General features: G+C 36.5%; 1 protein-coding gene across 5 annotated transcripts in view; it reads right to left on the bottom strand.

Moving 5' to 3' along the window:
- RIMKLB (ribosomal modification protein rimK like family member B) overlaps positions 1-25322 on the bottom strand; it is a 90920-nt gene that overhangs the window by 5715 nt on the left and 59883 nt on the right. For all 5 annotated transcript variants that reach the window (XM_007503625.3, XM_007503627.3, XM_007503626.3 and 2 more), the window contains exons 3-5: positions 16012-16242; positions 10761-10847; positions 5645-5848 (exon numbers count right to left, since the gene is read on the bottom strand). In XM_007503625.3, coding sequence (XP_007503687.1) covers positions 5645-5848; positions 10761-10847; positions 16012-16242 — 522 coding nt within the window. The remainder of the gene's footprint in view (positions 1-5644; positions 5849-10760; positions 10848-16011; positions 16243-25322) is intronic.

Genomic DNA, 25322 nt, shown 5'->3' with positions numbered 1-25322 from the left:
TTTGCATGCAAAACTTCAAAGAAAATGGGAATTGATCTCAGGCACTAGAAGAGCTCAAAAAGGAATTTTTAAAAATTAAATAAGAGGTGGAAGAAAAATGGGGAAAAGAAATGAAAGTAATGCAAAAAAAAAAAATAGCAGCTTAAAAAGCAAAATTGGTCAAGTATAAAAAGAGGAACAAAAACCTAATGAAGAAAAGTTTTCTAAAAAACAATTCTCCAGAGAAAGAACTATTGGAGTCATCTTTCACAACAGGGTACCTTTGATTTTATTTTGGGGTTTTGGTTATGTATTAAACCACAATATTACCACAATAATTAATATGAAAGTATGTTTTGCATGACAAAAAAAATGGAAAGGTAAATAAAAAACAGGATAGACCTATGGGGAAAAAAGAGGTAAAACAATTCAATGAAGAAAAGAGTTTCATGAAAAGTAGGCTGGACCAAATGGAAAAGGAAGATAAAAAGGTCATAGAAGAAATTCATTCTTTGAAAATTAGAATTGGGCAAATAGAAGCTAATGACTTTATGAGACATCAAGAAATAATAAAACAAAATCAAAAGAATGAAAAGAAGAGAAAAAATGAAATATCTCATTGAAAAAAAAACTGGCCCTGAAAATAGCTAAAGGAGAGATAATCTAAGAATCACTGAACTATCTGAAAGTCATGATTAAAAAACAAACAACAAAAACCCTAGACATTATAAGAAATAATCAAAGAAAACTGTCCTGATATTCTTGAATAAGGCAGTAAAACAGAAATTAAAACAATCCACAGATCACCAACTGCAATAAATCCTCAAATGACAGCTCCCAGGAATGTTATAGCAAAATTCAAGAGTTCCCAGGCCAAGGAGAAAATACTACAAGAAGCCGGAAAGAAACAATTCAAATATCATGGAACCCCAGTCAGGATTACACAGGATCTGGTAGCTTCTGCATGGAAGGATCGGAAAGCTTAGACTATGATATTCTAGAAGCCAAGGGATTAGGTTTACAACAGAGAATCACCTATGCACCAAAACTGACCATATTCTTTCAGGGGAAATATGGTGATTTAACAACAAAATAGAAGATTTCCAAGGATTCCTGAAGAAAAGACCAGACCTAAACAGAAAATATGATACCTAAATACAAAATTCAAGAGAAGCATAAAATGGTAAATAAGAAAGAGAAAAATATAAGTGACTCAATAAGGTTGAATTATTTATATTCCTATATAGAAAGATATTTGTAACTCTTAAAATTTTATCATCATAGTAATTAGAAGTAATATACTTAGGTGTATTACACATGTACTACACCCTGTATGGGTGTAGTAGAAAGCTGTTTAGTATGATATGCAGCAAAAAAAAAAAAAGTTTGCAAGCCAGTGAGCTCTGAATCTCTTAAAATTCAATTCAACAATCATTTACCTACTGAATGCTTACTATGTATACCAGGCATTAGGCTTTGAACAAAGACAAAAATGAAATAGTCCCTGCTTTTAGGAAACTTACAGTTTACTGGGAAGAAACTACATGTTCCTAGATAAGTATGTATGAAACACAGAGTATCCCAAAAGTCTTAATGTAATTTTATACTTGGGTTTTAGTCTATAAAAAAATACACTATGACTTTTGGGACATCCTACACATGCAAAATAAATAAGAAATCATAATGGGGAGAAAATAACAGAAAAGGCCTCCTGTAAGACCTTTGAAGGAAAGTAAGTAGGGATTTTATGAGGTAGAGGTGAAAAGGAAGAATTTCAATACATGCAGAATAGCCTATGCACAAAGGTTCCAGGGAGGGCAGGAAACTAATTATTTTTATATAGCACTTTTAAGGATGGCAAGGCACTTTACAGATCTTAGGGAGGTGGGTCCTATTATTATCTCCACTTCACAGATGAGGAAATTGAGACAGAAAAGGTCAACTGACTTGCCTAGTTAGTAAGTGTCTTGAGGATGGATTTGAGGTTAGGACTTCCTGATACTATCCACTGAATCACCTGGCTGTCTCAGACATGGAATGTCATTTATGAGAAAGAAAAGGACATTCTGACTGAAATACAGTGTTGTAAAATAGAATAATTAGGTATAACCAAAGTTAGAGCCAGATTTTGCAGGGTTTTAAACAAAAAAGTTTTTAGTTTTATCTTAGTGGTACAATAGGAAGGCACTAAAGCTTTTCAATCGGGGAATGTCATGGGCAAATCTATAGTTTTGGAATATAGACAGGTTTTGTTTCATATAAGCAGACAATTCTGATGAACTCTACATAAAATGATTTTACGTAATACAAATTTGCCTGCAGACATTGGGAAGGGAAGGAGGGATGGAGTCCTGGATGGAGGCCACTCATGGAAGGAAGGGGCTGGTACATAGTTCAAGGACATGTGGGGGCCTAAGAAGAACACAAGGGAACACATTAGGCCCAGACATGGACACCAACAGCAGAGGAGGGGTTACATGTGGAAGTCAAGGACAGACACTTAGTATACAAGTGTGGAGGGACAGATAAGTTGGTAGGTGGGCAGTGGGATAAAAGACTTCTTTTTCTGCACAGGTCTCTCAATGTGTCCTTCACTTTGGAAGGTGGTATTTTTGGGGGGAGGAAGGATGGGGTGGTATTGAGGGTGATAAGGGGTCATAAAGAGCTGAGCAGAGGGGCAGGAGTGGAGAGTAAAAGTAAGTAAGTACTTAACAGTAAAATCAACATAAGTGTTTTTTGGGATATGGATTTCTTTCCATAAAGTTGAACTTGCCTAATGGAAGAACTGTCTATACAAATTTGGCAGCTTTGTAATACATGCATTGGAGAGGGGAAAAGACAAGAAACCAATTAAAAGCTTAGAATACAGATGATATGAGTGGACACAAAGTAGGATGGTGACAGTGCAAGTAGAAAGAAGAGGCCAGATAAAAGGGATATTATGGAGACTGATTTGATGTGGTAACAGTGAAAAGTCAAAATTGGGAACCTGGGTAACTAGAAGTAATGAGATGCCCGCATCAGAAATAGTTTGGAGCGAGACATGTTTAATGAAAAAGATAAGGCAGGTGGTGGCAGAGTGAATTGCACTGGGCTTGAAGTTGGATATCCAAATCTGGCTTCAGTTACTTCCTACTCATGTGATCCTGGGCTAGTCACTTAACTGTTTGCCTAGATTTTGTCCTTCTGTCTTAGAGCTGTTACTAAGAGGAAAGAAAGAGAGAGACAGAGAAAGGAAGGAAGGAAGGAAGGAAGCAAGCTTAGTGAAGCTTAAAATTTCACTTAAGACTTTTGGGATACACCCTGTATTTATCATAGCTCTTGGTGGAAGACCTGGAAATAAGGGGATGCTCTCAGTTGAGGAATGGCTGAGTAAATTCAAATATATGAATGTAAATACAATATTACTATGCTGTAAGAAATGATGCACAAAAACTCTTTCAGGAAAACCTGAATGGGTTGTATGAACTAATGCAGTAAGCAGAATCAAGAAAGCAATTTACATAATAACATAACATTATAAAGAGAAACAACTTTGAAAGACTTTAAAACAATTATCAACCACAATTTCAGAAGACTAATGATGAAGCAGACCTCCTGAAAGAGGTCATGGATACAGGGTGTCGAATGAGATATTTTTTGGACATGGACAATGTGGGAATTCATTTTGCTTGACTGTGCATATTTGTTAAAACAGTACTTTGTTTTGCTAGTTCTTAATTAAATGAGTTGGAGGAAGGTATGAGGGAGAAAAATTTTTTTGCTAGTTGAAAAAATTTAATTTAATTAATAAAAAAATGAGTTAAATTTTAGATATATTCATCTTGAGATGTTTATGAAATATCTAAGTGGAAATGCATAGGAGCAGCCAGATGGTAGATGTGAGATTATAGCCTCAAAGAAAACCAGATTCTAGATAGGTAGATTTGAGAGTCAGTTTCCTTATCTAAAAATAAGAAGGCTGAGCTAAATAATCACTAAAGACCCTTCCAACTTGAAAGCCTTTGATTCTATTCCAAACAAACCTTCACCGAGTCATCATATATACATTAATAGCATGCACATATATAGTATTGCCTAAATGTCTTTTATTCAGGAAATTATCCAGGCATAATTTAAAGTTATGGTAAGGGCTATGATTTTACTGGTGTGGACACCTTTCTGTGAAGAAATTCCTTCTACCAATGAAGATCAACCACTGCTTTGGAAATTATAGTTTTAGAGAACTGAATGAGGGACTGAGAGGTCCGGTGATTTGTCCAGAGTTACACCCTGTAAGTATGTATCAAAGGCAGGACTTGAACTCAAGTCTTCCTGTCTCTGAGGCCAATTTTCCAGTTAGTCCATCAATATTTAAGAAGCACCTATTTTATGCCAGGCACTGTACTTAGTGTTGGGAATACAAAAAGAAGCAAAAGACAGATCCTGTCTTCAAGCTGTTTATAATCTAATTTTAATATTGAATGATTCTTGCAGTGGAATATACATTTTTGACATTATAAATGAATGCTAAATGGTGTTGTGGATAGGGAACCAAGCCTAGAGATGAGAGATTTTGGGTTTAAGTCTGGCCTCAAACACTCTATCTGTATGACCCTAGGCAAGTTACTTAATCCAAATTGCCTAGTCCTTACTGGTCTTCTGTCTTGGAACAGATACTTAGTATGGATTCTAAGACAGAAGGTAAGGGTTAAAAAAAGAAAAAAAAAAGAATGGTCAGTCTATTTGAGGATAATTTCCATACACACTTGCAGACTGGTATGGTGAAAAGAACTCTAGATTTAGAATCTGAGGAACTGGGTTAAAGTTCTAATTCAGTCATTCACTGTTTATGTAAACTTGGATAAACCATGGCACAATTCTGGAACCTAATTTCCAGATCCATAACATGAAGAGTGTTGATTATACGACTTCTAGGGTCTCTGTGAGCTATAAATTCCATGTTCTAATGTAAACAATACATTCACTATATATAGGGTACAAAAAGAACAGGGTGAAAAAATACCTTCCTCCCCCAAGTGCCAAGATCGCAACCGCAGAGCTCCCAATAGAGAAGTTACTTTTGCCTCCTCTCACTCTTCTTCCTTCCTATCTAACACAAGATATTATAGGGTTTTGGGGACTTTGGAGATTGGGACTAAAGAAGGGAGATTGAAAACACCCCTGTCAGACTCACTGTAATAATTGCTCCAGGCTTCTGCCTGAAGAAAATGGGGAAAGGTCCAGCTCAAATATTCATGATATTGTTCACAAATTGGAGATGGAAAAAGGGAGCTGACAGTTCAGTGAAACATTTCCACTGCTCAAAAAACAACTCAGAAAACACATTCTACTTAATAGTAGGTTTGTAGTACTATCTTTATATTTAAGATCTTAGATACTAGAATTTACAGTTGCAAGAACCCGTAGAGTTTCTAGTCCAATCCCCTTATTTACAGATGAAGAGAATGATTTGTTCAAGATCACATACCTAGTGAGTCATAAAATGAACCCAGGTCCTCTAAATCTATATCCTGTGTTCTTTCTATTATACTATGTTGCTCTATATAGATGTATAACATTATTATAACTTACTAAATAAAAAGTTTTATTTGCTTTGGATAAATGCCCATTAGAACAGCTACAGTATCTATTTATGTAATGTGACAATGTACTGATTATATACCTAGAGAGCAGTTGCTTTGCATCCTTCCATCAGTTGAACAGCGCAGCATAGTGCCCACCACACGGCCTCCCACCACAATGACTCGCACATCTCGGCCATGGGATTCCTTCACATACTTCTGGAATAGGTATGGCGCTTCATGGCGAATAAGATGGCTTAGGTCAGCCAAGTGGTGCTTATCTCGAGCCAGGAAAACAGCTTTACCTTAGGTAAAAAGAAAAAGGATGCTATACATCATACCATGGACCATTGGCAATTATTACTTATATCTCTTTTTTGGTCCTCCATAGCTAAGTTTCAAAAACACTGTGACATTTAGATAATCAGTAATATTTTGGTTTTTCACAATGAATTGTTGTATTCACTCATTTACTCAGTGAAGTATTAAAAGTCTGATATTAAGTAATACTCTGCTTAATAGGTAAAGATAAAGGATACATTTCCACTTCATTCTAACTATATCAAAATGTTTCCTGAGAACAGCAATGATAAAAAATAGCTTACATTTATATATCACTTTAAGGTATGCAAAACACTTGACATACAGCAAATCATTTGACCCCCCAACAATAAGTCTTGGGGGGTAGCTGTTATTAAAAATCATTAAAATCTAGTTTAAAAATCATCTATAGATTTCAGATGATCTTATAGAATTTTCCTTCTCCAAAACTTAACTTCTAAAAATAGATTGAGTCTTGTTTCTATTTTTGGATTGTACCCTTTTGTTCCTCTACTAACTGCTCTAAAGCCATTTGAAAGCATTTCTGTCAAAACTTTCATTTTACTTTCCTTGGTGTCTTTAAAAAGCAGAAGGCCTGACTTCTTTACTAAAAATAATCAGGAATAACAGAATCTCTCAGTAAGGGACAATTTGATTCCTTCAATAATAATAATAATAATAATAATAATAATAATAATAATAATAATAGCAAAAAACACTGATAAGAGAGTTTATAGTAGTTAAAAGTTGAAAGCTGGAAGAGAAACTTGACCTTCAGAGAAAAGGATGTATAGATCAGTTGATAACAATACTGGAATAGCTTAGGCAAATTTATTTATTTATTTTTGACAGCTGAAGTAAAGGTTTCAATGTGATAGTAGAACAAATAATGGTATGATTGTAATTGTGTTTGATAACACGGCATGTTATTTCTTTAGAAATTTATGCATGTATAACTCTTTTATTCCTACCCAGTCTTAATGTAAACATTCCTATTAACAACATGGTCAATTTTTAGCTCTCCCACTCCCTTAAAAAACTAGAAAGCATTTGATTTGCTCACTCTGATGTCTATTGTTCAAGATATCTACATCAAAAAAAAAAAGCAATCTGGAAATCCACCTTTTTTTTTTTTAAACCCTTACCTTCCGTCTTGGAATCAATATTGTATATTGGTTCCAAGGCAGAAGACTGGTAAGGGTTGCCCAAGATCACATAGTTGGGAAGTATCTGAGGTCACATTTGAACCCAGGACCTCCTATCTCTAGGCCTAGCTCTCAATCCACTGAGCTACCCAGCTAGGCAAGTTTATTTTTATAGCAATCTTCCTTGCTCTGATTCCACATAGCTAGTCTTGAACTAGGAACACAATTCCCATAGAAGCTATGTAATAAATAGTGAACAAATATCTGGGTTAACTAATGAAATCTTATTTAACTCATTTAGCTTGTGGTCCCATACAACATAAAAGGAGCCTCTGTTTCCATGTAAACAGTTGGGCTGACAGAGTATCAGAAAGTTTTACTTAACCTGATTAGAAAAACATACAAAAAACTTATATTAGAACCAATGAACATTCTGAACACTCAAGACAGAGATTCCTCTCCTCTTCACAAAAATTAAATTCCAATTTTTTTTTGGCTTAACATTTTTACCACTTAAATTTCCTGACATTCTAAAGGTAACTTAAAAGCATTTCTAAAGGGGTCAGTTTGCTTAAAGACCGGCATGCTAATTATCATTATAAAAAGCAGAGCAATCCAATTCAATAAGCATCTGTGAATCACCTACTATTCGCAAGGCACTGGGGATATTAAGACAAAACTGGGTTTATGATAAATAATATACATATGGTAATGGAGGATATGATATAGCATATTAACAACTTAGAAGGATTAAATAGGTTTCCCATGAGTTAGGGGTTTACAAGCTTGACACGGGTATATTTTTTTTGAATGGAGAATATCTGGTAAATAACTATAGTATCCTATCGAAATATTACAAAAGTAGTAGTTGTCAAAAAAAGAAAATTATGAAATGGAAAAAGAGAGTGAAGTGGAAAAAGATAGGAATTTTATAATAAATCTAAACATTTTGAAAAAATTATACTTGAAGGAATAACTAATTCCTCATTGATCAAAATCCTTTCGATAACCAACTTAAAAAAAATCAGTAAAAGATTTAGGGAAGGATGAGCTAATTAGAAACTCTGAATTGATTTCTAGTAAGTTACAAAATCTTTGGTACATTACTGAAGAAACATATCCCTTTCTTACTAAATGTGCCTCAATTCCATTTAAAACAACTTATTTTTGTCAAAGTTCTATTTATAATAACTTATCTTTGCAAGTTAGGATTCTTTGTCCTGTTCTCAAACAAATCCAAAGGAAGGAACAAAATGGAAGCTGAACATATTATGCAGATATCACTTTCTAAAACTATGTCAAGAATAAAACTTGTTGGTTGACAATAAACAGAATCAAGGGTCTCATCAATTTATTAGATTGTGTTCTGATACTTAATAACTTTATGACATGAAGAAATGTTATATATTATAATACAATATAATTAGCTCTTATTTTGTGCCAGGCACAATGCTAAGTGCTGGGGATGCAAATAAGAAAGACAAGTCACAGCCCCCAAGGATATTATATAAAATCCAGTGGGCTAAAGACAACACACAAAAGGAAACATGTTAACAGTGGAAGGTGGAGCCATGATAATAGAGAATATAAAACAAGCTATGTAGCTGGTAAGAAATGAAGAATTGGCTGGGCTTCTGGGCCCTCTTTATATAGGGGATATAGGAGGAGTCATTTACTAAACAGAATTAACTTTATGAAAAAAGTTAATCTATTTTATTTCTTACCTGCATGTGCATATGCATGGTAAACTCTAGAATTTATTTCCTTTCATGATGAACAGGAAGTACAGGGAAGTTTACTGAAAGCCAAAGGATAAGTAAGGCTCTTAGTAAACTCTCACCATGGGTGATAGCTAATGAGTTGAGTTTTGAAGAAAAGTGAAGATACTAATAGAAGGAAGAAGGCCTGAGTGACAACTCCTAAAATGACCTGAAGGCAAGAGATGGAATACTAAATTCTGGCTATTGCAACTAATTTGGCTATAACACTGATTCTTATTTAGTGGCTCATGAATTCCTTAAGGTTTGTAGCAATGGTACAAGAGATATGCCCTATAAATTCTTTAATGGTACTTTAAGCACTTACTTTGGAATTTTGTTAACAAAAATTTGTCTTTGTGACAATAAGCATGTGCATATTTGAAGCTTATAGATTTATTTCTACAGTGATTTGAAAATGTCATGATCATGAGCACATAGTGCTTTAATTTGATTACACTAAATTCTGCTTCTGACTAAGAACAAACTCTTGCAGTTTATCAATCTGTCATCAAATTGTTTCCAAACTACCAGAAGGAATCAGTGCAAACTGACTGGCATGCACATACTCTCATTTGCAAGAGATTGCAAAAGCCTACTATTACTTTCCACCACAAGTTTGAGTGAGCAAGCATTTTCATTTAATTGTTAGTTTTTAAGTAAAATATAGAAATAAACCTGATGGGAAATCAGAAGATTATGCTTATTAGGCAGTGAGCCAAAAATTACAAATCTTTGTTCAAATAAAAAAAGTCTAACATTAAAATAAAGTTACTTTATAATTATCATATGTTAAACTTATATTCAACAAAATTTGTAGAAAAATTAATATGAAGTCCAATAGATAATAGATTAAGAGATGTTGCTAGATTATTTCTTTTAATTCTTTTTTAATGATATAATTATTAGAGGAATAGTTTTAATTTTTTAATGAGTTTTTATAATTATAGGTAGAATAAAAGTTCATATTATAAACCTATAAAAATTGTATAATTTAAATTTGGAACATTTAGGGACAGGAGGCAAAAGTTTTATTGTATTTGTGGTAAACATATAAAGAATGTTGTGCATTAGGAAAGATTACTCCTATGTTAAGAGACAGAAGCAGGGAGAGATAAAAATAGAAGCAGGAAGACCAGTCAGAAGGCTACTGGAATAGTCCAGGAAAGAAAAGAAGGTGGTGGTGGTGAGGTATGAATTAGGTTAATAGTACTAGAAATAAAAATGAAGGCAATAATTCTGAGAAAAAATTAGTTTTTTGGCAAATGGCTGGATTTGGGACTCTTCACACCATACCACCATGCCTATTCCCACCCCACTGCCTACTTTTCAGGTCTTCTTTATGTATTATATTCCCTTTTAAATAGTATAAATAACTTGAAGATAGGGATTGTCTTACTTGTAATTTATATCCCCAGTGGTTTAGCACAATGCCTGATACAAGTAAAGGTTTAATAATCTAATTTATATAATCTTAATCTTATTTAATTTTTTATTCTATCTCTTAATTTTAATATCAGCAATGTAACATCTCAGGACAAATGAATCTTTCATCTTCTTCTAGTCCTGAGCTTTGTATATCTCTCAATTCTGTTTCAAATTAGTTCCATGGTCATTTGTATTCATTATCAAATGAGATAATACAAATAAAGTGGTTTCTACTATACTCTATAAATATTAGCTATTGCTATTATGGCTATCTAATGGATTTTCCAAATTTTTTTATGGTGTCTTTTAGAATTCTTGTTTTAAGAATTACTCCCTTCTTGACTTGATTCAAAAATCATTACTTACTACTATGATCTAGTCAGTATCTGGGTCAGACAAAAAATATATAGCTGCTTCTATCTGACTGAGAAAAAACTAAATCCATGAATAAATCTTCACCCATTACTTTACCTGTATGAACTGTGTGTGTGTGTGTGTGTATATATATATATATATATATATATATATATATATATATATAAAATGTGTGTGTGTGCTATACATACCTCTATGACCCCGTGTATTCTTCACCACCATTGGGAACTCCAATACTTCTGCTTCATCAATCATCTTAGCGAAATTTTCGTGACCGCCTGGTTTGAAGAAAAGAAAAACAAAACAAAACATGAAATGTTTCCATGACTACTCTAAAACTAAAAAAAAAAAATATATCCTGGGAAAAGATTAAAAGAGAAGGACAGAAGGTCAAGGGAAAAAAAGCCTGCTATGATGATCTAAAGTTTAGAATAAATTTTTAGAAAGAAAAAACTCTAGAAAAGTGGAGACTAATTATAGTTCCAAACTACTTGTACTTTTTAGAATACATATAAGATATCTTAAAACCCTCTAAGTACTTATCTATATTTTCCCTCTAATTCAGGTATTCATAAGACTAGTAATACTTTCAAAATTTCATCATTATCCATACTTTCAAGATCTTCAACTCTGAATTATCATAACCTCTTCTCATTTCATCGCTTCCTCACTCCTTCCTAAACTTATTTTCATTCTTCTCTTTTTTCCTAGATCACCAAATCTGTTCTAGCTTAACTTTCCTCTCTTTGGCCTTGATCTTACAGTTAACCAGTTCAATTACACACTTTATTCCATTCATGAATTCTTTGCTCCCTTGTGCTAAAATATTCAGTTTTGCCATCTGTGAGTCAGGATTATCTCCCTACTATCATCCTTTTTTCTTTCCTGCCAAATACTACAGGAAGGAATGATTATCAATTGTGTTAAATGTGTCCATCACAAAAGTGCTATTTTTAATTTGCCCTTGGTTTTAGCAAGGTTATTGGTAGGCTCTGAGTGTAGGCCAGGGAAGTTGTTCTAAAGGTTAGTTCTACTAAAGAACCAAAGAATATAAGAGCTGGTAGAAAGTCTAGATATTGCTTAGTGCAACCTCTTCCTTTTACAAATGAAAACCCAGCTTTCCATAATCAGGTCATTCCTTTCATTCTAATAATTCCTTTAAATTAAGAATATTTTTGTCTTAATTTTGTCTTTCTTCCAGATATAATTGGAGGTGGTTACTGAAGCCTAGGTGCTTATATTTTTCTACTCATGCACATTAAAAAAAAAAGAACAAATCTTACTTTCTGCTTTAATAACTCTTAAGACAGAGAAGCAAGGCTTGGGCAAATGCAGTTAAGCAACCTGACTTGGGTCATGCTGCTAGGAAGTATTTAGGGCTAGATTTGAATCTAGATTCTCCCAACTCTAGGTCTGCAGCTCTAACCACTGTGTTTTCTAGCTGCCCCTCCCCATGCACATTTGATAAATCCAGCATGGAGGTTCATATATACTTCCAAACTTCCAAAGCTCTTTTACATACAGTTCCGTAGAGGAGGATAAGACTAGGTAGAAGTTAGTAATCCTATGCTTATAGACTTTTAAAACTAAAAGTAATTATATTAGTAGTAGTAGTCTCTCAGTGACCGAGAATGACTATTGTCTTTGTGCATTATCATCTATTGATGTACCCTCATGTGGCTTTGAAGTCCAAAGACTGAGGCGCAAAGTTTGTGGCACATGTGACATGGAACGCCAGTTGTTACGGGAGGTGTGGTTGTGGCCTGGTGTTGGCATTCATGTGCAGCGGCAAGACGTTGACGTCGTTCATCTTCAAAGGCGGCGGCGGCATGGTGAATGTGGGTTCGCCAGCTGCTTCTGTCAGAGGCAGCAAGTTCTAGTTGCTTTGGTGTCATGCCAGCCCACTTCAAGTTTGACTTTAGCTGATCCTTGAATCCTTTCTTTGGTCGGCTTTGTTTCCTGAGTCCAGCTGACAGTTCACCATAGAATACCTGTCTTGGTATTCGCTGTGGGTCCATGTGGATGACGTGTCCAGACCATCATAGCTGGTTTTGAGGACCATTACTTCGATGCTGGTGGAGTTGGCTCTGTCGAGGACTTCCTGGTTGGTGATTCGGTCCTGCCATCGCATCCTCATGATTGACCGGAGAGAGAGTTGGTGGAATTGCTCCAGCTGTTTCATGTGCTTCTGGTACAGTGTCCATGTCTCACAACTGTACAGGAGTGAGCTGAGGACCACTGCATTATACACTTTGAGCTTTGTCGCAGTGCTTACACCGCTGTGTTGGAGGACTTTGCAGTGCAGCCGCCCGAGTGCCTGGCTGGCCTTTTGGATCCTGGCATTAATCTCGTGGTCTAGGGACCCTCTAGGCGATGGTGCTGCCCAGGTACTTGAAAGTGTTGATGTTAGAAAGCTGCGTGCCATCGATTGTAATGCACGGCTGGTTCGTTGGCTTCTCTGGTGCAGGTTGGAACAGCACCTCTGTTTTGCTGAGGCTGATCGTCAGGCCAAACAGTTTTGTTGCGGTGGAGAACCTGTCCACAATGGTTTGGAGATGATTTTCTTGGTGGGCCATGAGAGCACAGTCATCTGCGAAGAGAGCTTCCAGGATGAGTCTCTCTGTTGTCTTTGTTTTTGCAGTCAGGCGGCGAAGGTCGAATAGTGAGCCATCCAGTCGGTATTTGATGTAGACGCCCAGGTCTAGATCCATCACAGCATGTCGTAATACTTGGGTGAAAAATAGGTTGAATAGTACCGGAGAGAGGACACAGCCTTGTTTCACGCCATTGGAGATGTTGAAGCGATCAGAAGTCTCTCCACCAGATAGGACTTCCCCTGTCATGTCGACATGAAAGAGATGGATCAGTTTGATGAATTTTGCTGAGCAACCGAGCTTGCTGAGGATCATCCACAATGCATCCCTGTTCACTGTGTCGAACACCTTTGTCAGGTCTATGAAGACAATGTAGAGACTCAGGTTCTACTCAAGGCATTTTTCCTGCATTTGCCTCACCGTGAAGACCATGTCGATGGTGCTATGATCTGGTTGGAAGCCACATTGTGATTCAGGCAGGTTCTGCTCAGAAACAGATGACAGGAGTCTGTTGAGTATAACACGGGCGAGGATCTTTCCAGCAATGGAGAGTAGTAAGATGCCTCAGTAGTTGTCATAGGCTGCTCATGAGCCTTTGTTCTTGTACAGGGCTATGATGGAGGCATCTCTGAGTTCTGGGGGCATGTTTTCCTCTTCCCATATGCTGGTCAGCACTATGTGGAATGCATGGAGCGCCTTTCCATTTAAGGTCTTGTACACCTCGGTTGGGATCCCATCTTTACCGGGTGCCTTGCCTGCACTCATTTGTTTAATGGCTTTTTGGACTTCCTCTATTGAAGGAGGGATGTCAAGTTGTTCAATGGAGCGGTTTTGGGGGATCTGGTCAAGAGCGCTTTGGTCGACTGAAGAGGGTCGGTTGAGAAGCTGACTGAAGTGTTCTTTCCACCTGTTGCTGATGCCTTTATCTTTTATGAGAGTGTCACTGTCAGAGGATAGCAAGGGAGTGGTGGTGGGTTTTAATGGCCCATAGACAGTCTTGAGGGCACTGAAAAATTGTTTGTAGTTTTTCATATCAGCAAAACACTGGATTTCTTCTGCCTTTTTTTCCCACCATCGGTCTTGCATCTTCCTGATCTCACGCTGCGCCGTGGCTTGGAGAGACTTGAATCTGTCTTTTTTAGGAGCAGAAGTTTGGGTTATTTTGCCACTCCATAAAGGCTTTGTTCTTTTTGCTTAATAGCAGTGTTGTTCTTGTCGAACCAGTCCTGGTGGTTGCGTTGTTTGGGGCCTAGGACTGTCTTTGATGTTTCCTTCATTATGTCTCTGAACTGGTTCCATTTCTCGGTTGAGCTTCCAGTGAGTGGTCCCTTGGCAGACAGCTTGTTGTCCAGGCAGGGCTGGAATGTTTGCAAATAAGATGGATCTCTAAGACAACCCAAGTTGTAAAATGCGCAAACTGTCTGGGAGCGTTTTGGATGGCGAGGTGCAATGCGCATTTGAAGAGTTGCTCTAACCAATCAGTGGTCTGTCCAGCATTCAGCTCCTCTCATGGCTCTGGTGATCTGTACATCCTGGATGTTTCGCCGGCGTACAATGATGTAGTCAATGAGATGCCACTGTTTTGATCATGGGTGCATCCACATTGTTTTATATTTGTTTGCCATTCTGAACACAGTGTTCGTGATGGTGAGTTCGAACTCTGAGCATTTGCTGAGTAGCAGTAGGCCATTGTCGTTCATTTTGCCCACGCCGTGTTTGCTGAGCACTCCTTTCCATCTTTCATGGTCCTGGCCAACGTGGGCGTTGAAGTCTCCCAGTAGTATCAGCTTGTCATTTGTGGGCACTGAGTGCAGGAAGGCACTCAGATCAGAATAGAACTGCTCGATGGTCTCCTCTGTGCTGGTCAGTGTTGGGGCATATGCGCTGATGATTGTGGCATACCGGTCTTTGCTGAGAGGTAAACGGATCTTCATGAGCCTCTCGCTGATGCCCACAGGCAAGTCTGGCATCTGTTTGAGCAAACTGGTCTTGATAGCCAGGCCAATACCATGGATTCTGTCTTCATTTGTGGCTCTACCTTTCCAGAAGAAGGTGTATGCAGTGGTGGGTTCGCTGAGTGATCCCTCTTCTGGTAATCATGTTTCGCTTAAGGCTGCGATGTTGATGTTATATTGCGCCAGTTCTTTACTGATTAGAGCTGTTCTTCTCTCAGGTCTTGGGGTATTCTCTCTATCAAGTAATGTCCTGATGTTCCATGCTCCTAGTAGGAGTTTCTTTGTATTTTGTTTCTTTTGATTTAGACAGCTTAAAGGGATGACCCGCCAGCCGCGGTGTGCTGACCGGGTGTTTGTAGGGCAGACAATGTTTGGGACATCTTTTCTAGTCCTCTCCCTTGATTAGGGTGAGCAGTGCTGTCCTAGAGAGGGCTTCTCAACTGCCCAGGATGCTGCCGAATGTCCCTGCTGCCCTACAGGGCCGAGTGACCACTGGTCTGTGGGCTGCCTATGTGCAGGATCGTGACTACAACTGCCAGTGGTCATCTCCACCTGTTGCGTTGCCACTCCCCTATCACCGCAGGTCTTGAAGAGGGTGGACGGGGTTAGAATAGATGAGTGTGCACAAAGATACTTGTTATAATTGTATTAGACCAATTCTCAAACACCACTATTTTACACATGAAAAACTAAAGCCTACAAAGTGAAATTACTTACTCAAGGTTACAAACCAGGATTCCCTAACTACCCTATTCAAATTGTTAAAAATTCCAAGTCTTTAAGTAATATCTCTATGAAGTTCCCCATTATTGGATTTTTCTTAAGCATCCATTCAAAGCATTACTTTGAAAACTATCAGAGGGTCATGCTACATTTTCTACTGATGACCTCACCATAAGAGAAGGTATCTGGAAGGGGAACACCATGGCCAGCTAGCTCTTGGAAGGTCCAGAACTTATTGACACAATTCAGGATAGCTTGAGGCCGATTCATCAGCCGGCATCCCATCTTTTCTAGGTGACGTAGTACGGTGATATCACTATCACTTTGCACCCAAGGTGTTGGTACTCTTACTACCACCACCTGGGGATAGGCAGTGATCAGCTCCCCATTGATTCGGAGACCTGTAAATAGAGGGAAGAAAAATTAGTGCATTAATTTAAAAAATTCAAGAGAGATGTTAGAGAAGTCACAATAAAGCATAATAATAAAGACATTCCAAAACATAGTTCATGTAATACCTTGCATTGTTATTGAGTCTGTTTCATGATGACTAACAATGCAAACTTCAAAACCATAGCAATCTCCATAGTTAATAAAAATTTTTATCTTTAATACACCAAGCTAAAGGTTATATTATGTTGGAAAGGAAAGGGATATTTTCTTAACATTGTATTCTTTTTGTAAGAAACCATTAAAAAGGTTTATTACAAAAATCTCCACTCTTATCTTGAATTTTTTTTTAACCCTTACCTTCTATCTTGGAATCAATACTGTGTATTGGTTCCAAGGAAGAAGAGGTGGTAAAGGCTAGGCAATGGGGGTCAAGTGACTTGCCCATAGTCACACAGCTGGGAAGTGGCTGAGGCCAGATTTGAACCTAGGACCTCCCGTCTCTAGGACTGGCTCTCAATCCACTGAGCTACCCAGCTGCCCCCTAGGTTTTTTTTTTTTAAAGGTGGCTCCTTTACTGAATTCAAGCTATACTTTTTATGGGTAATTATTTATGTTCTGGAGCCAGAGAGAATTCTTAAGACCAACCAATTTATTTTCAATTAAATTTAATTTAAAAAGTATTTACTAAATGCTTACTATGTGAATAGATATGTTAGATAGGTACAGAAAAATAAATAAAATAGTTCCTGTTCTGAAGGAACTTATAATACAGTAAGTAATATGATATACCCTGTCATAGTATGAAAATGGGCACTAGGGGGTAGCTAGGTGGCTCAGTGGATTTAGAGCCAGGCCTATAAATGGGGGGTTCCTGGGTTAAAATCTGGCCTCAGACACTTCCTAGCTGTGTGATCCGGGGCAAGTCACTTAACCCCTATTGCCTAGTCCTTTGCTACTCTTCTGTCTTGGAACCCATACATAGTATAGATCCCAAGACAGAAGGTAAGGGCTTTTAAAATAAATAAATAAATAAATGCTACAATGAATGGAAAGTTTCCCTTTTGACTTTGTCACTATACCTACACAATTCCCTGCACCTTGTAGGTTTTGTTTAAATATGTTTGCTGAAATGGAAGAGAACCTCCTATAAATGTGTATTTTGTATTTATCTTAAAATTTACTTTACTGATGTATTTTATTTTTACAGTCATCTAATCATTCACTATTCCCTGCCCCCACAAAACCTCCCCTTGTGACAAAAATATGATACAAAAATCTTGCCTAAGAATGTATATACAATATTTTGTTATAGTAGACCTTGTTCTAGTAGCATCCTCCCACTAGGAAGGAGGAAGTTAATGTATATTTTTAAAGAATAAAACAATCACTTGTCAGATTCTTTTTCACAGAAGAAAATGGCAGGAAAAAACTAAGATAAACAAGTTTTCTAATCCAGTGTGGTCTAGAAACTGGGGATGGACTCATTTCACTATTGTTTTTATTTGACATGAACATATCAACAATAAGCATAAGATACTTCTGAAGTGCCTTCCATATATGCAAAGGTCTGTGTTAAAACACTGTAGGATAAGAATTTTAAAAATAAAAATCTCTAATAACAAAGATTTGTTTTGGGAGAGAGGTGATGTGTGGTCCCAGTTTTGATATACTGAGTGTCAGCATAAGAAATTAAATGGGAATTTTGGTGTAGTTTTGTGGAAACCAAAGACAACCTGCAAAGGAAAGCAGACTACATGCCAAAAAACCTTAAGAAAATCAGAAATGCCTAAAATATATGTGTATATATATATATAATATCATCATATTTTTAAACTGTACATGCTCCATTATAAAAAGAAAAATTTCAGACTTCTACTCTGGTATGGAGGTTCAAAAAATTTTACTCAGATATGGATGTACAGGAAGGTATGTTGAGTTTAAAGAAAAATTGGCATATAGTATACTTTGTCTTGGCATGTAGTTTATTTGTGAAGTGGTGTGAAATGAGGCTAGAAAAGAAAGCAGATACAGATTGTGGAGGGTCTTTTATGCCAGGCTAAAAAATCATAATTTGTAAGATAAATTAGTTCTGGCTTTAACATTCTGAGTTTGAGAAGAGAAGGAACAACTATTTCTTGGGAGTTAGTGGATTCCATTTCACTAAAGGTCTTTAAGACAAAAACATGATAACCTACCTATACTGCTAAGGGGGTATGTTGTAAAATGGGATTCTTTTTTGGGTATAGGTTAGATTAAAATCTCTTCTAATTCTGAGATTGTGTGATTCTAAAAAGCTGACAGGACAACCAAGAGGAGATGCAACAACCCTATTAAATTGATGCTTAAAAACTGTTCATTATTATTATAAAAATTATTACAAGTTGAGTCAAATCAACAAGCATTTATTAAGTGCCTATGTTGTGCCAGAAACTATGCTAAAAGCTGGAGATAGAAAGAAAGGTAAAACTGGAAACTAAAGGGATCCACATCACATCAACTGAAGATTGACTAAATAAAATGTCGTATAGGAATGTGATGGAATGCTACTATGCCAGAAGAAATAGATGATTTTAAAGAGACACATAAAGACTTATATGGACTAAGGCAGGGTGAAGTAAGAATTCGAAGAATTTATACAAAACAGATATTATAAAAATGAACAAATTTGAACACATAAATGGATAAATAATGAAATGAATAGAGCTGGAAGAATAATTCTTATAACAGCCACACCATAAACAAATACAATATTGAAAGGTATAAGCACTATGATGGTTATTCCAGAGGGCTAATAATGAACCATAATATCATCTATATCTTGACAGAATTGACAGATGTACAGTGCAAAATAAGTCACATGTGTTTTGTATATAACCAGTGAGAAAATCTGTTTGGCCAGACTATGCATCTTTGTTATAGAGAAATTTGCTCTTGTTGTTGAATCATTCCAATTGTCTGACTCTTCATGATCTCCTTTGGAGTATTTTTGGGCAAAGATCCTAGAGTGATTTGCTATTTCTTTCTCCAGCTCATTTTACAGATAAGGAAACTAAGGCAAACAGGGTTAAGTGACTTCCTAGGGTCAGACAGTAAGTCTGGGGCCACATTTAAACACATGTCTTCCTGACTCCAGGCTCAGCACTCTATCTACTACCCAGCTGTACTAGAAGGAAACAGTATTTTGTTAAAAAAAAATAATCAAAAATTGGTTGCAGAGGAGTGCTACAGATGAGAAATGTTGAATACCCTTAAAGATGAGGTTACTTTGTTATGTTCTGTTTAATTGTTGTACTTTATATGAGAGATCTCTCATGGAGGAGAGGTCGCATATAAAAAAGTAGCTAATATAAAAGAAAACACATGAATAAAAGGTTGGGCTTCTTTTTGTTGTTTTTTAATCAGAAAGGGTACTTTTTATATGAAAAGGGGAAAAATATAGCTGGGGGTGGGGAGTAGAACCCTAGTCAGGGTTTGTTCTTTTAAAAGAAAAGGGAAATTTAAGCATATCTCTAATATCGGGGAAGGAGCTAGTAATAGGCAGAGACTAAATATTAGATAAGTAAGGCGGGTTGGTGGGAATAATCTTCTGGAGAAAATATTTGGAGTACAAAAGGCTAAATTAATTCCTTTTTCACTAGTATGTTGATTCCTTTTAACACAGCTCAAAACTCGAGATGCTGCTAATCTGTCAATCTCTATCAGTAGAAGTGAGGATGACTGATGGAACAAGTCAATTGTTTGTTATTGTTAATTGTGAAAGCAAGCTGAAAATCCCCATTTTGAGACCCTTTCTACATAGAAATTTTGAAATTAAGTATGGCTTATTATAAACCTGTTTCTAGATATCAAGAATTAAAGTGTTTTCTTCTAACTTCCATAAAATACTTGCCTTGCCACAGTCTGTTTAAAATCAAGGAGGTTTCTGTCAAGGTCATTCTAAGGATATCGATATCCAATCTGAGATAGCCTATCCTGAGGTAATTACTACCTCCCAGTACCACTGACTATATACTATCTTTAAGCTAATTATAAACATCAGAGCATCAATCAATTCTTCCATTCATCCTCCCACCCTTAGATACCTCTATTAAGGACTCAGAGTCTTTAATATGTGTAAAGGTTGAATTACCTCAACCATCAAACCCAAGTGTAGTGTCTATGACTAGGCTCATGTATCCTGGCCAATCTGCACTCAAGCATGAGCATTCTGACCAATGGGTGCTCTTATTTTTCAAGAAAGTTTGAATAGCATGGGCCTTTACTAATACACAATTAAAAGTGGAGCTTTTTCATTATGTGACTGCATGAACAAGATAGCCTCAAATCCCATTATTGCTAAAGACTTATCCTTTGATTCTTAAATTCATATTGGCACTTACATCAACATGGAGAAGGTTGTCAGAAGACCAAAAGAAATTCCATAGGCCCAGAAGTGTGTGCCTGTCCTTTAAGAAGTACCCAAGGTCTAGGATGATGGGCAGCATTCATACTTCTACTTCTTATTATTCAGAGATCTGGTAGGCTGTAGTTTGTCTTATAAGAACTCCTAACCTACAATAAATCTCAATGGAAAAAAACTTTTCTTGGCAGGGGGAAAGAGAAAACACCAAAAGAAAGGCAAAAAAGTTCCTGCTTCCGAAGCAGTGCTCACAGTTTATTGGAGAAAACAATATGCAAATAACTATGTTCAAAAAAGATATATAGAAAACAAACTGAAGATAATCTCACAGAGAAAACACTAATATTAAAGGAGATTAGGAAAGGGCTCCTGAGAGGGTGAGATTTTAGCAAGATTCAGAGAAGTACGGAATACCTACAGTTATTATTAGTCCTTCATTTTCAAAGAGGACCTTGCTTATGAATCGGATTTATGTCAGGCAGAGTTGCACAAAGTGAAGGGTGGGAGAGAGTGGAGGATTAAGAATAGAACATAGGTTGCAAGCCTGGGTAACTGGGAAGATGGTGGTTCCCCTGGAGTGACATTGGAAAAAGAGGTAGGTTTAGGGGAAAAGTTAAGTTCAGTTTTAGTCATGGTAAGATTATAAGGTAAATAGAGCACATTCAGTTTACGATGTCCAATAAGAGGTTGAACCTTGGGTTAGGGCTGGACAAGTATATCTGAGTCATTTGCATAAATATGATAACTGAATTCACTAGGAGCAGATAAAATCACAAAGCAAAACAGTATAGAGGAAGAAGAGAAGGACTAGGACAGAACCTTGAAAGACACTCACCATTAGTGTAAGTGACTTGGATGAAGATTTAGCAGAGGAAATGTTCAACATGTAAGTAAGGAGAACCAGGAGAGAGAAGTGCCACAAAAACCCAGCGAGAAGAGACTATCCAGGGGAAGAATAATTAGATCTTTAAAAGAGTAAAAAAAGAGAAGAAAAGGAAAGGAAATGGAGCCACTTATTTATTGTAAATGGCTTTCTTTAGGAGTTTAGCCATACATAACAGAGGAGAGATATAGGACAATTGCTAGCAGGAATGGGAAGAACAAGTAAGGGGTACAGGATGGGACATGGGTATGTTTTAGCCATTAGTGAAAAAATAGGAATGATAGGGCAGTTTGCTATAGAAGGTACTATACTAGGCACTAAGAATATTAAAAATTCAAACAATATATTCTTTTCAAAGAGTTTATATCCTATATGTGGGGATACCACTAGTATATAGAGTATATTCAAAGTTATATAAAGTAATTTCATGAAAGAGAATATACCAATATTTGAAGGATAACCAGGGAAAGTCTTCTGTATTAGTGGCTCCTAAACTAAATGTGTTGGAGTTCAGAGATAAAGCAGTATTATATAGTTTGAGATCTGAGATTGTTCAGAGAAATTTAATTCTAAGATATGGAATAAGGTAGAGGCACATGATGAATATTTTCTATTTTGTAGGAGATGAGGTTATTTGCTAACAGGTTGAAAGTGGCATGGAAAAGAGTACAGAGGAGAGTAAAGTCAATCAAAGACAAATAAAAGGATTTCTGTGTGTCAGTGAGGACCCATTTGAAATAAAATCCTGTAAAGGATGAAGCAGAGGCACATGAGTTTCTCTAGCTTCAGTTGGCAGCAAGGTTTGGAGAAGAACAACAGAACAAGGGGTCAAGGAATTCAAAGGTGGAAGACAGTATATTTGAATTAACTAACTCAAGATTATGATTATGAAAAGGAAAGTGAAGCTAGAGCAAGGAGGACTAGAAGAACAAAGAAAGCTGTAGAAGAGGGTAGCTGGGTAGCTCAGTGGATTAAGAGTCAGGCCTAGAGACCGGAGGTCCTAGATTCAAATCTGGCCTCAGACACTTCCCAGCTGTGTGACCCTCGGCAAGTCACTTAACCCCCATTACCTAGCCCTTACCACTCTTCTGCCTTTGTAACCAATACACAGTATTGATTCCAAGAAGGAAGGTAAGGATTAAAAAAAAAAGGTCATAGTAAGGATTTAAAAGAAGTAAGGCAGAAGGAGAGAAAAAGATGAGATTATGTTGAGAATCAGGACTTTTGAGATGAAGGTGATTAAGGATATTGATAGTGGTAAGGGTGACAATGAAATATAAGGTATGCCTATCTATGTGAATTGCCTTGAGGAATAAAGATATATAGCTCATGAGTAAAGATATGGCTCATGAGAAGTAAAGAGATTGTTGAGCTGTCAGAGTGTTTTAAGGGACATTAATATGTACACTGAAATTTCCAGGTCCTGAGGGCAAGATTTCAGATGAAGACTTATGCAGTGAGCTAAATACTGGAATCCTTGATAAAGAAGGGAGAATGACTTAGAATCTGGTTGCTTGTACCCAGGTGGATCTGGACAGGTAAAATAAAATGTATGGAGGAAAGACTGGTGAATGATGGTGGTAGATAGCAGGCCTAGAAGTTATAATGGTGAACAATTAATAGGTTAATTCATCCACCTAACCCAGGACCAAGGGACAACAAAAGAAGGCACAACAATCTACAAGCCTGACAATGGACATAATAACATCAGTGTTTTACACTATAATGTAGCTTATGACATGTCTGTATATTTTTCCTAATTCCTCTTCTTTAATTGCCTCATCTTATTTCCAAATTTCTTCTCGTTTAACTCCATCATCACCCACAGCCACATTTGATTTCCCAAAGTATGCATATTTGATAATGAAGAGTAATCTAGAATTCCTTCCTTTCTCTGATTTCTCTTCATAATTTAGGGACTAGAGGGAGGCCGCTCTGGCAGCTCACCTCATTATCATGAAGCTCTGCCGCATTGCAGCTGACACAGTCATGTGTCTGGTAAAAAAAGCAAGCAGGCAAATGCTGCTCCATTTTAAAATCAGTGTTGAGGTCAAAGTAAAGTGAAAGGCTAGCTATTACCAAAATAAAAAGAATGCACAGGCTATATCCCAGATATACAGTACCTCCAAATGGTTGCCAGAGGGTCAGATAAAACAAATTGAGTGAGGAAGAATGTAGCCAAGTAACAAAGATGAGAAGTTCTATTTGGTGTACAAATTTAACATATCACATATACAAAGGCCTTAAATTAAGGAATATTAGTTTACTAATACTTAAAATGGGATAGTTAGGTGGCCTGGTGGATAGAGTGCTAGGCCTGGAGTCAGGAAGAGTCATCTTCCTCCATTTAGATTTAGCCTTGAACACTTACTAGTTTTGTGATCCTGAGCAAGTTATTTAACCCTATAGTTAGCCTTAGTTTTCTCATTTGTAGAAAGAGTTGGGGAAGGAAATGACAAACTATTATCTTGACAAGAAAACTCCAAATGGAATCACAGAAGTCAAAAATGACTTGAAACAACTGAGCACCAAGAAGACTTAAGAGTATGAACTAAATTATAGAGAGGGGGAAAAAGCTTTTATATTTAAAAATATCTAAATTATTTTTAGTTAATTAGACATCAGTAAAAAACTGTTCTCTCCTCCCTACCCCACCCAACATTTTTCATTGAGATATTAATTTTTTTAAATTATGAAAAGTATAATTTAAGACACATACTAAAGTAAGTCATGAAAATTAGCAACAAAATGCAGTAGAGAGGGAGGGAGAAGGTACATTTGTTCTATTAATGTAAGGAAATGCTAACTCTGACCATTATGAAAAGGGCTAAGTTTTCATAAAGTAGCAACCCCAAGTTACCATAAGACATTTATATGTATTAAGTTAAATAGCTTTGCCAACAAAGGGATGTTTAACTCAACTATGTAATGGGAAGACCTTTCTAAACTTAAAAGCAAAAAATTAAATCTTTCAACCCAAAGATCTTACTCCTAAGCATATACTCCAGGAAAGGAAAAGATTTTGCTAAAAAGGATCTTATATGCAAACTTATTCCCAGCAGCAATTTTTTTTTTTACTATCAGAGAACTAGAACAAAAGAGATATCCCAATTTATTTACTCATGTTGATGTGATGGAAAATTACTACACTATAAGAGAAAATGAGGATCAAAAATTCAGAAAAGTTTGAGAAGGCTTCTATGAAATGATGCAATGAAGTAAAACCAAGAAAATATGATACCAATATCAATGGAAGAACAAAAAAAATTAGAAAAAAATAACCAAGCTTAGTCTGAAAAAAGTTTCAAAAATTTATATGTATTTTCCCATTCTTTACAGAGGTAGAGGACTATGGATATGGGAAAAGATGTATAAAAATTCCTTGAAGAACTCCTTAAAAAGTAGAATTGGGTGCTAAACCAGATGTGATCTTAGTTAGAGTACAAGACAATCATAAAATGCCAGAACTAGAAAATACCTTCGAGATTACCTTTGCAAAAGAGGAAATTAAGAATGGAATAATGGGAAAAGATAAGGGAAGAGAGCAGTCAAGAGTATACTGCACTTAGGGTCAACTAGCTGGTATAGAGACAGTGCCAGGTCAGGAGGACCTAAGTTCAAGTCCAGCCTCAGATACTTGGCTGTGTGATCCTGGACAAAGTCAATCTCTGTCTTAGTTTTCTCATCTATAAAATGAGGATAATAACAGAACCTGTAACCTGCAGATAAAAAATATGTAAAATGCTTTGCAAACTAAAAAACTAGATGAACAACAACTTCAGCAAAAGTCACACAAATTACCAGCA

This window comes from Monodelphis domestica, chromosome 5 (genome assembly GCF_027887165.1).
Source record: "Monodelphis domestica isolate mMonDom1 chromosome 5, mMonDom1.pri, whole genome shotgun sequence".
Classification (NCBI taxonomy): Eukaryota; Metazoa; Chordata; class Mammalia; order Didelphimorphia; family Didelphidae; genus Monodelphis; species Monodelphis domestica.
This window is presented reverse-complemented; position numbering and strand designations above follow the sequence as displayed.